The sequence below is a fragment of the Acinonyx jubatus genome, chromosome E2 (assembly GCF_027475565.1).
Source record: "Acinonyx jubatus isolate Ajub_Pintada_27869175 chromosome E2, VMU_Ajub_asm_v1.0, whole genome shotgun sequence".
NCBI lineage: Eukaryota > Metazoa > Chordata > Mammalia > Carnivora > Felidae > Acinonyx > Acinonyx jubatus.
The window spans coordinates 41683368-41695456 of record NC_069396.1 but is presented as its reverse complement, the minus strand read 5'-3'; the positions used below and the strand labels follow the sequence as shown (position 1 = coordinate 41695456).

The 12089-nt window shown below is 50.5% G+C and overlaps 1 protein-coding gene across 1 annotated transcript in view; it reads left to right on the top strand.

Annotated features, from left to right (window-relative positions):
- Positions 1 to 12089, top strand: part of PEPD (peptidase D) — a 110951-nt gene that overhangs the window by 29930 nt on the left and 68932 nt on the right. Inside the window, exon 7 of the mRNA XM_027044898.2 lies at positions 3385 to 3429. Coding sequence (XP_026900699.2) covers positions 3385 to 3429 — 45 coding nt within the window. The remainder of the gene's footprint in view (positions 1 to 3384; positions 3430 to 12089) is intronic.

The window sequence follows — 12089 nt, the reverse complement described above, 5'->3', positions numbered from 1 at the left end:
TTTTGAGAGAGAGAGACACACACACAGAGCGTGAGCGGGGGAGGGGCAGAGAGGGAGGGAGAGACAGAATCCAAAGCAGACTCCAGTCTCTGAGCTGTCAGCACAGAGCCCAATGTGGGGCTCGAACCCACAAACCGTGAGATCATGACCTGAGCCGAAGTCAGACGTTTAACTGACTGAACCACCCAGGTGCCCCTGTCTTGAGTGTTTTTGTATCTGAGTGTGCATTTGTGTGCATCTGTGGGTTTATGTGTGTATATTTAGGGGTGGATCTTTGTGTATTAGTCTGGGTGCGTCTACATGCCTGTGTTTGTGTGTGTGTGTGTGTGTGTGTGTGTTGCATACACATCTGTGTGTGTCTACGTGCATCTCTTCCTAAGCGCATGCCTGCCTGTGTGTGTGTTCATCTTACCTGTCTCTTTATATCCATGTTACCTGTGCGCTGGGTCACTCTGCTGCTTGTGTGTGCACGGGTGCACGTGTGCATACATATGTACATTTTATAAAGTGAGATTTTACTGCTGTGTTTGCCTGCTGAGTAGATAGGCCATTGCTTTTCCTAATGTCAAAGTGACATTTGGGGAAATGGGAGGCAGAGCCTGGGTTGTCGTCTTGATTTATGTCATTTGCTGCTCTGCTCTTGACTCCAAACCATGTTGGCTGCCTGAGGTCTCTTTGATATTTCACAAGTAGGGCTTTGATTCTACAGCATTTCAGGTGACTTTGAATTAGTCAGGTGACTTTGAATTTGTGTAGCTAGGATTCCCAACAGCTTTGGAGAGCTAGAATCCTCCCGGCCTGCTAATGCCCCCTTCTCCCTTCTCTCCTCTGTCCCTCCTTCTTCGATGGGCTCAGCCAGCAGTGGGGGTACCAGCTGCACAACCACGGCATTAGATAGGTGTTTTTCAAATCCTGGTAATGGGGCCATGGAGAGTCCTTGCCTGGTCACAAGCCAGCATGCCCTGTGTGTAATATCCTGACCTGAGATGGAGCAGGGCTCAGAATCCAAAGGGTTGAAGGCTTGCTGGAGCTTCTCTGCTGAGGCCTGTGCTTTGTGCTGGGCCATGTCAGGCTTCCCCAGCTTTCCCACTGACAGCTTGGGCTCTGGGTCACACATGATGTACCCCGACCTGATCTTTTTGTCTTCTGGGGTCCCCTTGTCAGTTATGTTTATCTTATCAAAGAACACATTTTGACTTTGTAGATTTTTCTTTATTTTTATGTCTGCCTTTTATTTCATTGATTTCTGTACATTTTCATTTCCCTTTAATTTCTTCAGGTTTGTTTGTTCTTTCTCTAGCTTCTTGAGAGAGAAGAAAGGGACATTCTTGGGATGGGAGCTTAGATCATTGTTTTCAGTGTTCTTTTCCACTAAGTACGTTTTAGAGCTATCAGTTTTCCTCTGGGTGCTGTTTTAGCTGCATTTCACCAGTTCTGATTTTTCATGCTTTTAGTTTCTAATTTTGTTATTTCTTTTTTGAACAGTGGGACTTTAGAAGTTTGTTGCTCAACTTCCAAACAATTTGGGATTTTATAGTTTTCTTTCTGTTACTGATTTCTAGTTTAATTCTACTGTAATCAGTGTACATTTTCTGTATCTCAGTGCTTTGAAATTTCTTGAGACTTCCAGTGTATGATCACTGTGACAGATGTTTCTTGTATACAGTATTGAACAGAAGTGGAGAGAAAGGAAATCCTTGCCTTGCTTCTCATCTTAGGGGAAAGCTTTTCGTCTTTGACCGCTAACTATGATGTAGGCTGTGGGTTTCTTGTAGATATCTTTATCAGGTTGAGGCAGTTTCCTTCTCTTCCTAGTTTACTGAGTTTTTTTTATCACGAAAGGTTGTGGATTTTGTAAGATCCTTTTTCTGTATCTATGTGGTTTTGTTCTGTATTCTGTTGATATAAATTATTAATATAATTAATAGATTAGAGCATATTACATTGATTATTTTTGTCTGTCAGAGTAACCTTATATTCCTGAGCTAAATTGGACTTGGTCATGGTGTGTATCCTTTTTATATGCTGATGAGCTCAGTTCGTTAAGCTATTTTTTTTTTTTTTAATTTTGAAAGAGAGAGAGCGCGCGCGTGAGCGAGAAAGTTGGGGAGGGGCAGAGACAGAGGGAGACAGAGAATCAAATCAGGCTCTGCACTGACAGCACAGAGCCTGATGTGGGACTTGAACTCACGAACTATGAGATCATGACCTGATCCCAATTTGGAGGCTTAACCAACTGAGCCACCCAGGTGCCCTTGTTTTAATTATATTTTTAGTTGTTACCTGGGGGATTACAAATGACCTCTTAAACTGATAACAGTCTAGTTTGCATTAATGTCAATTTCAGTAGTCTACAACAAATTTGCTTCTATATAGCTTTGTTTTGTCCCCTCCTTTGTGCTGTTGTTGCATACAGATTGCATCTTCGTATGTTGTGTTGGTCCACACAGATTTATGATTGTTGCTTTTTGCAGTTGTCTTTTAAGTCAGAGAGGAGAAAAAAGGAGTTACACAAAATACATTTACACTGTCTCTGTACTTGCCTATGTAATTACTTTTTTCAATGCCTTCATTTTCTTCACGTGGATTTGAGTGAGTCTAGGGTTCTTTCACTATAGTCTGAAAGATTCCCTTTAGTATTTCTGGTAGGATAGGTCTTCTAGCGATGAATTCTCTCAGGTTGTTTATCTGGGACTGTTTTGATTTTTCTTTCATCTTTGAAACACAGCTTTGCTGGATATAGAATGTTGGTTGACACTTTTTTTTCTTTCATCCCACTGTCTTCTGGCCTTTATAGTTTCTGATGAGAAATCAGCCATTAATCTTTTTGAGGGTTCCTTGTATGTCATGCTTTTTTTTTTTTTTTTTCTCTTCCCCTCTTACTGCTTTCAGGATTTTCTCTTTGTCCTTTGAAAGTTTGATTATAATATGTCTGAGTGTGGATCTGTTGGGACTTATCCTGTTTGGAGTTTATTGGGCCTTATGGATGTGTAGATTAATGTTTTTCATTAAATCGATGATGTTTTGGGCTATTATTTTTTCAAATATTCTTCTCCTTCATCTCTCCTTTTCTTCTGGGACTCCTGTTGTAAGTGTGTTGGTACACTTGACAGAGGAGGCTAGGTCTGCCTGGCAAGAGTGGAGGGTAGTTTTGCAGCCGAGCAGCTTGCTCTCCCAAGTGACAGCACTTAGGGGGCTCGGTGCGGCCGCATGTCTGCTACAAGCAGCGGGCGGCAGGTCTTCTGTGGGCCGGGGGGTCGTGAAGTTGTAGTTTGCGGCCCTCTTTGGGTCATGTCCTCTCTTGGTATGTCTTGAAAGAGGTATTTCTTGCTGGGAGATGATGGACCATTGAACTAATAGGCTTGCTTTGTGTTTCCTCTGCAGGTTTAACATCAACAACACCATTCTTCATCCAGAGATCGTGGAGTGGTGAGTATTGCCTGTGGCTGCTTTGGCTGTTTGTTGTGCTTCCGCTCAGGAAGCTCAGAGACCCGGCTGTCGCCACCTGCTCCATCTCAGAGAGCCCCTCAGACGAGACAGTCCCCAGAACAGCTCTCTTCTCTGGTTGTGTGTGTGTGTGTGTGTGTGTGTGTGTGCGCGCGCCAGTTGGTCTGTTTTTCTGAAAGGGCATAAATCACTTGAATGTCAATTAAATTTATCTTTTCCTTTGTTAAGCAGTCTTTTAAAAACTCCTACCCTAAGCGAGCCACACTTATATAGCTCACTTAAAGTAGATAATGAAAAGAGTAAAAACAGACATCATCCATAATGCTATTACCAGAAAGGTAAACGTGTTTTCCTCCTGTGGCATCTGTGTCCTGACAAGTTGCCATCCTTTTGTATGTGTTCTTGTGTTGCCTAGTTTCCTCCCTTGCTGATACCGGCAGCCCGGTCCTGCAGCACGACTGGTTTCTGTTAGGTCACAGCAAGGCAAACCTTCTCGGGTTGGGCATCCCCTCCGTGGGCCCTGGAAGTGGCCCTCCAGCTCTGACGTGCCGCCAGTTTTCTTCCTAAGCCATAGAGTTGCTCAGCAATAACACGTGTTTTATTGGTTCTAAGGCTGCACTTACTCTGAATGTAGAAGAGTGGCGAGGTGGGGCCTTTGGTACCTCATCACCTGACAGCGGGGAGGTGCGCGGACCTTTCATGTCTGATGCTATGACCTTGTGGTTGTGTTTCCCCATCTGGTTGGGAGATCTTGCTCACCTCATCTTGGAGTTTGGGCACCTTCCGACTAGGGGAAGCTCCATCAGGAAGAAGGAGAAGATGATGCAGGTCCAGGGGCCACGTGTTCTGAGGCCTTGAGGGCAGTCAGAGAGATGGGCAGAGGGCTGGGTTGGCTACGGTGTCCGCTTGGACTTGATCTTGAGAGAAACGGGAACCGTGGGAAACGTATGACGAATTTAAGCAGGAGAATGGTAGGATTGTGTTTGTGTTTTAAACGATCGCTTTGGCCTCAGTCTGGAGACTCAATTCTAGGGCAAGAGGGCACAGGCTGCCAGCTGGGAGGCTGCTGCAGGGCCCAGGTGGCAGGGGAAAGGCGGTGTGACAGAGCTGAGAGTGGCGTGGCAGTCCAGGGGAACGTCCCTGGGAGGAGCCGGCTGTGACACGACTGGAGGATGGAGTTGGAGGTGACTCTGTTTTTTTGTCCTAAACAGCTGGGTGGTGTGTCACTGAAATGAGGATGGCTGGGAAGAGCAGGTGCCGTGACAGATCAGGGACTTGTTTGGGGCATGTTGAGTTTGAAGCAGGTTCCGGTGGGAGAGGGGCTGGGCCAGAGGTGGAAATCCGAGGGCCGTCGGGACTGGCATCAGGACTGACCCCTTGGGAGTGCTCACCGGAGGGCAGGCCAGCCAGCCCAGCTCTGTCAGCAGCCGCACGCCCTCTGAGGATGGGGCCTGGGTCCTTCTCGTTCATAGCCTCCTTTTCTTGTTTTTGTAAAGTAACAGACGCCTGGCCCATCTGTAGCTCCCAGTGGACAGAAGACTAAATCCTGGATACCCAGGAATGGGCCCGCACCCACTTACACCCCACAGATGACATTCCCTCACGGCTGCTAACAGTTCGGGTGCTTTGGAGACCGGGCTGGGTTATCCGCTCCGGCATCTCCTGAGGGATCAGCCATTAGCTCGTTACTTTGGAACAAGCACACTTTAATTCTAGTGACACTTCCAAGGCTCTGAGGTGGATTCTGCATTCATAAGAATACTTCCCAACTTTATCAAAGCCAGCAGCAGAAAGGACTTATTTGGCATTTGTTGGCAGTAGAACTATTTTAGAAATGTCACACTGTCCTTCCTGCCTCAAGGGTGTGTTTTAATAGCATGGGTTCTGGCCTCTGTAGTGACTGCAGTCATTCTCGGGTGAGATCCATGGTGGTCTTGATCACTGCCCTCTTCAAGTAAGCGAAGGAAGGATTCTGGGTGCAATGGCAGGCTGGTCCCTCATTTATAGGAGAGGGTTTTCTGTGATATTAAATTATGACTCACTGGTACATCTTTGGGCCCCTGCGTCCTGAATGCTTTCATCACCCCCTCTGTCTAGGCCCCATGGAGAGGGAATGCCTGGGGTGACACAAAAAGCCTCCACGCAGGCAAATCCAAACTCTCACCCCAGCTTGCACCCCTTGGGAAGTCACTTAACTTTTCTGAGCCTCAGCTGCATCTGTCAGTGAGCTTGTAGTAATACCTAACTTGTGAAGATTCACCAAGTGTCTTAGATTATGCTGGCTGCCATAACATTTACCATCATGAGTGGCTTATAAACAACAGAAATGTATTTCTCACAGTTCTAGAACCTTGGAAATCCAAGTGCTAGCACACTCCGTGTCTGGCGGGAACAGACTTTCTGGTCCCGAGGTGGCCATTTTCTTGCAGTGCCCTCACATGGCAGGAGAGACAGGGAGCTCTCTGGGGTCTCTTTTATCAGAGCACCAATCCCAATCACAAGAGCTCTGCCCTCATGGCCTCATCACCTCCCAAAGGCCCCACCTCTGCATGCCGACACGTTGGAGATTAGGTTTCAACATATCAGTTTTGTGGGGGGAGACAGATATTCAGCCTATAGCATGGAGCCTCAGTTTCCTCACCTGCAAAACAGAAGTGGTCTCCCTTGGTGGATGATGGCTCAAGGCTTGAATGAGAGTAGAAATCAAGTGCTAACTCAGCTTAATAAAATGTCACCTTTTGAGACTTCTTGTGTGCAAGGCACTATGCTAAGCACTTGACATATGTCACCTCATTCAAAGAGATATTTTGCTTACGCTTTAAGCTAGGTGCTCCGATTATCCCCATTCTACAGGTAAGGAAACTGAGGCACAGGGAGATGATTTGCCTGAGGAAAAGCCAGGGGCTGAGCCCAGGTCGGTAGTTCCCGGATCTTGTGCTGCCCCTTGTATATCTGAGGGGCACCCTGGAGGAGTGGGGGGGGGGAGGGGTGCCTGCGTTTCAGCCATTTCAAAGTCCCCTCTAGGCCACTGCAGATGCAGGGGTGCTCAGAGGCCCCGGTATGGGTCTTGTGTGAGGTCAGCATGTGCAGGTAGGTGCCCAGGACTGTGTGGCTAAACCTCCTTCAGCACCTTGCCCCCTGCCACTCATGCACCCCGGCTCCTGGTTAGCTGCTGGGCTGGGGATCTGGGATTCCTCCCAGAGCCTATCTGATAGGCAAGGAGCAGCCTCTGCTAGCACAGAGGACGCTTCCTTCCTAGTGTTTGTTTGGGCGTCATTCATTTCCTTTCTGTGACTGCTTTATTGTTTTCCATTCTCTCAAGCAGTGCCTTTTTGATTTCCTGTAAATTCCTCTATCATCATACTCTTCCCCAGAAACATAAGATCATAACTGATAATTTCTTTTCTTGTGCTGGGTATTGCAGTTTGGATGTGGAGGTCAAAAGTTGAAACTTAAGAGCAGGCGTCTCACTTCCATAATTTAGGCTGTGGTTCTCCTTTCCTGTTCTGCAGATGATTAAATTGATCTGAAGGCAGGTTAGGAAATAAAAGGAGATACTTTTGTGCAGTCTTAATAGCTCGGCGCCTTGGATTTCAGTTAAGTACCACTGGAAGCGTCACAGAAGAGCAAGCATGTCAGCAATTGCCGTGTGCCTTCTTGGGTTTTAAGAGAGACTGTGTTAAATTGAGTCACACGCCGATTTTAGAACTGTTAATTACACAGAGTGAAGGTGTCCTGCGTGTATTAATCCGGCAGTGGAATAACATACCTGTTTCTCCTTCCCCTGGCTTTCTGTGCGCAGGAGATGGTGAGGTGTGGATGGCACAGCAGGACCCTGCATCCTGGTAACACGTCCCGAATTAGAAAAGATACGTAGATGATGACCTAGATTCTTGGTGTGTACGTGAAAAGTCTTCCAGTAGGTTGCTGCCTTTGTCTCCTGAGGAAGAGGCATTTAACCCTACGTTAACAGGAAAGCCAAGTGGACAGTGGGGATCCTAGGGCAGAGTGACTGTGCTCCAGAAGGCAGCAGATGGGGTGTGGGCACATCAGGCAGAGGGGAAGGCGTGGCCGGGCCCCAGTCAGCAAACGCAGAGGTGGACCCTCCCATGCCTCCCCTGCACGCGGCCCACGCCACGTCTCAAGCACACTCAGCTCACTGCTGAGCGAAACCGCTATTTTCTTCATGGCTCTGATTTCTTTGAGAGGGCTTATTGATTGAGCCTCCTGAAGATATGTAATTCCAACTAGCTCTTTCCTTTCTGTCCCTCCTGTTGTTCTGGGATTTTATCCTTTGCAACACCAGGTCATGGGGTATAGAGGGAATGGATGTGGGGTCCTGTGGCATTGAATTCTGCCCGCCTGCTCCCACAGACCCATCCCCTGCACATTCATCTCCAGGAGGGATGGAATACTTGTCCCTTCAGATGGGTTTTGTTCAACACGGTGGCACTTTGACACTTAGACACTGATTTTGGAAATACTTCATTCTGTCTTGCTACTATTTTAATTAGTGGAGCATTCAAACCTCAGTTCATTAATGCCTTAATCCTGGGTTTAATGCCCAGAGGCAGTTTTGTGACCTATGCATATTTAAGGGGAAAAAAAAAACAGATTGCACAAAAAAAATCTCAACCTAGTCTGGTTTTTGTCATTTCTGGCCTGTTGCAGGGGACTCTGGGCCTGGCATAGTGAAGGGACTTTCTCTCCACTCCTGCTCCCCTGCCCATAGCGCTGCCTTCCCGCTGAGTGGCCCGCTGGCTGTGATGATGCTCACGGGTGTGGCCGCAGGCCTGGGGACTCTGCACCAGTGCCGCATCGCCTGCACACATCAGCCACCTCCTCTTGCTAGTCGAGGAGCCTGAGCTGTTTCCAGCGCAGACTTGTTAACTGCATCTTGTCCTGTCCTAAGCCTGGGTCCTCTGATGCCTCGTGGAGGAGGCAGCCTCGGTCCCTTCCTGGGGATAGAAAACTTGCAGATTATATTGCTTGTTGCCACCCCACATATCCCGGGGCCAAACAAGGCTGGGGCCGAGTGTGACACTAGGCATCCCTCACCCCGGAGGCCGCTGGGACAACAGAGGCGGGGCCGTGGTGGAATCCCTTTTTCCTTATCTTTTCCTGCCCACGAGTAATGGAAATAGCCTCCTCAGGCTCAGGGTAGTCAGTCCTTCCCGAAGATAGCGAGAAATTGCCAGATGCTGGAAAGTCTTGTTATTTTTTTACAGTAATCTTAAAAACCGTTTCTGGTGCTTGTGTCCTGGAGATAAGGGGGCCAGGCTGAACGCCCGGCACCTGGACAAGACTTAGGTCCAGAATGCCCTGTGGATAATCAGGTGAGCCAGCACACAGGCATCTGTTCTCGGGGTCTTTAAAGCTTGGATTCATTTGGGCCAGGCCGGTTTCGTTGGAGAACTGCCTTTGTGGCATAGTTTGTCCTGATTCAGTTTGATTTCTTTCTTTTTTCTTTTCTTTTCTCTTTCTTTTCCTCCTTTCTTTCTTTCTTTGCTTCCTTCCTCCCTCCCTTCCTTCCTCCCTTCCTTCCTTCCTTCCTTCCTTCCTTCCTTCCTTCTAATGTTTGTTTTTGAGAAAGAGACAGAGTGCAAGCAGGGGAGGGGCAGAGAGAGAGGGAGACACCCAAAGCAGGCTCCAGGCTCCAAGGTGTCAGCCCAGAGCCTGACGCAGGGCTTGAACTCATGAGCCGAACCGTGAGATCGTGACCTGAGCCGAAGTCAGATGCTCAACCAGCTGAGCCACTCAGGAAGCCCCCTTTGTTTAAAACATGACTTACAAGTAAGTCCTGAGTAAAGCAGCTAGAAGCCTCATGTGTCATCTTCCACAAACTCAAATTGGGCCAGAAAGCAGGACGTGGCCTCCATTGGCTGGAAGTGCTTGCGTCTCTGATGAGAAGAGAATGTGGTTCCAGTCCAGGTCCCCTTGGAGGAGAAGCCGATGGCCACCAAAGCTTTTAAGCAAGGAAAAGCACGATCACATTTGCGTTTACTAAAGATCCACAGCCGCTGTCCCTGAGCACATGGGCCTGGAGGCACGAAGAGGCCAGAGAGGTTGTCCAGGCCGGAGGCAGTGGGGTCTGGATGGAGAGAAACAGAGGGTCTGAGAGAGGGTATAGAGGTGGAATTGCAGCCCTTGGTCATCACTTGGATGTGGGAGCAATGGATAGGGGACAGGAAGGGATCTGGGATGGCACGCAGGTCTCTGTTGTAAGTGGCAGGGGGGCGCTGCCGCTGTGGGGTGAGGTGGGGGAGGTGGCATCCCGCCGAGCTGGAGGTGCCTGGGGGACCTGCGGGTGGAGGAGCGGCTGACAGGCCTGTGCCACAGACAGCCATTCGGGAGCAGGTGCAGAGGCAGAGTGGAGAGGGGGAGGGAGGGAGGCCTTATCGGGAGATGGGAGCAGCCCAGCGGTGCCAGGGGAGGCGGGGGTCGCTGTGCTACTTCCTCTCGCACTCAGCGAAGGCCTCTGAATTTAGCAGCCTGGGGTCCTCCCACACATTGTGAGAGGGGGGCTGGCAGGGGGTAGGGGTGGGCTGAAGGGAGAAGAGGAGAGGGGAGAGAGGAGGGAAGGGGCTGGGGGAGAGCTCTGAGATCAAACACGAAAGCTCCTCTTGCTCCCCGCCTAAAGCAAGGACAGTTGTGGTTTCCCTTCCAGAAACGTGGCGGAGTAGCGGAGGATAGAGCTTGGCTGGAGGAGGAGGACGGGGGGGGGGGGGGGGGGAGGAAAGTGGGTGGTCGTAGAGCTCCCGGTAATAGGGGCCACGTGGGCTCTGAACCCAGGTGTGTGTTAGGGTGCTGAGCCTGATCCACCCCTTCCCTTGTAAGTGGGTGGGGAGGGGAAGGCTTGAGAATTTGGAGAGGAGGGGAGAGAGAGGAGTGCATTTATGCACTGAGCTGGGGAGGGGGCCCAAGGAGGGGAAGGGAGAGATCTTGGGGAGATAAAGTTAAAAGGAGCCCTCCCGCCCTGCACGCCCCCGCGCAACTCACGGCGGAACTGGAGCCGTGGCGAGACTGGTGGGGCTGGTGACTGGGAGCTTTTGCTGTGCCATCCGCCCGGCCACGGATTTTCCCAAGGCCTTCATGGCCCTGGAACATGGGGGCAGCAGGCACGGGCTCTGGCTCATCCCTCGTGAGGGTTTGGTCAAGGCCACGTGGATGGGTGGGCACAGGGCCTGGGAGTCTGGAATTTTGGCAGGAGTGGTAGCTGGCAGGTTGGACCAGAGGTCTAAGCCCAACAGAGGGTCAGAGGGCTGGAGGCAGGCACAGCCTGGGCCCGGTTCCCACCTGCGTTGTTACTCTGGTCATCACTGCATTTGAGAACAGAGAGGCCCGCTCCTTGCTTACCAGTCGCTCAGGCTGGAACCGAGCAGGCGGCAGTGGGGAGCAAAGCATCAGGCTGCTAGGTTATCCTGTGAGTGGATTTGGGCCTGAGGAGCCTGAGCCGCTCACCTGAGTCCTGCTCTGGCTTTGGGCCCTCACCTCCAGGGCACAGGAAGCAGCTCTCTGGTCCCCAGGTGGGCTGCTCCCAGTGTCCTGGTGGAGAATCAGAGACACCTTATGATGATAAAGAGCCAAATGTCAGCCTTCAGGGACTCCTTCTCAAGAAAGAAAGGATGTTCATTTGGGAAAAGTCTCACTGGGCTCAGGGGTTTATATTTTCCACCTGCCCCAGAAAGCTTACGGTCTTAGGAGGGCGTCTCGGTGCTCCAGGATACCTTTGTCACTTCCCCGTGGCAGATGGCTGGCTGTCCCAGCTGGATGGCACCATGCAGACGGCATGAGTCAGTGGCTGACTGCGGCTACTTCTGTGCAGTCTCCAGAGGTTTGCTGCCCCTGATGGAGGTGGGGGCACCTTCGCTGCCATCCTTGGCCCGGGTCGGGCTTCAGGGCACAGATGGCGGCCGGACGAGAGACAGATACACTGTGAACAGAGGGGCGGGCCATCGTCAGACACTCTGGCTTTGCTGATCCGGAGGTTGCTCGAATGTGTCCCCTTCGTGAGAGGGAGGGGAGCTTTGGTGAAGCCGGCCATGGGGGATGCACCGAGGATGCTGGGCTATTAGTGACTGGTCGCGGCCACCACTGCCCATGGCCTAGAGTTGCTTATTCGAAGTGGAGGGGTAGACAACCAGTATTTCTGTAGCTTCTCTGGTTGAGTCTTACTTGGCAATGAGATCGATTACAAAAAGACCTAAGCAGATCTGGGAAAACTAACATGAATTTACTATGAGGACCCCAGGACCCCCTGGAGTCCAGTGGCAGGAGGCACAGCTAAGTGTCAGAAGGACAGGAGGGTCTCTGGGTTGTGCCTGCCTGCCCCACACAGCACCCCCTCTCTTCTCGTGTCTTCCTGGTCTCCTCTCTGCAGACCAGCTGTTTCTATAATTCTTACCTGCACTCACAGCTGGAAGTGGCTGCACCACCTGCTGTCCCCACTCCCACCCCTGGCTCAGAGTCAGGGGGTATTCCTGGGCTGCCCCGAGGGCAGGCGGGTGGAGTAGGGAGGAAACGGGAGACCTCTTCAGCGAACTGGGCAGAGCCCCGGAGTCAGCACAGTTGATTCAGGTCTAAGAGCCTTGCCAGGTAGATTTTATCCCTTTTATGGATGGGGAAACTGAGTCTCAGTGAGG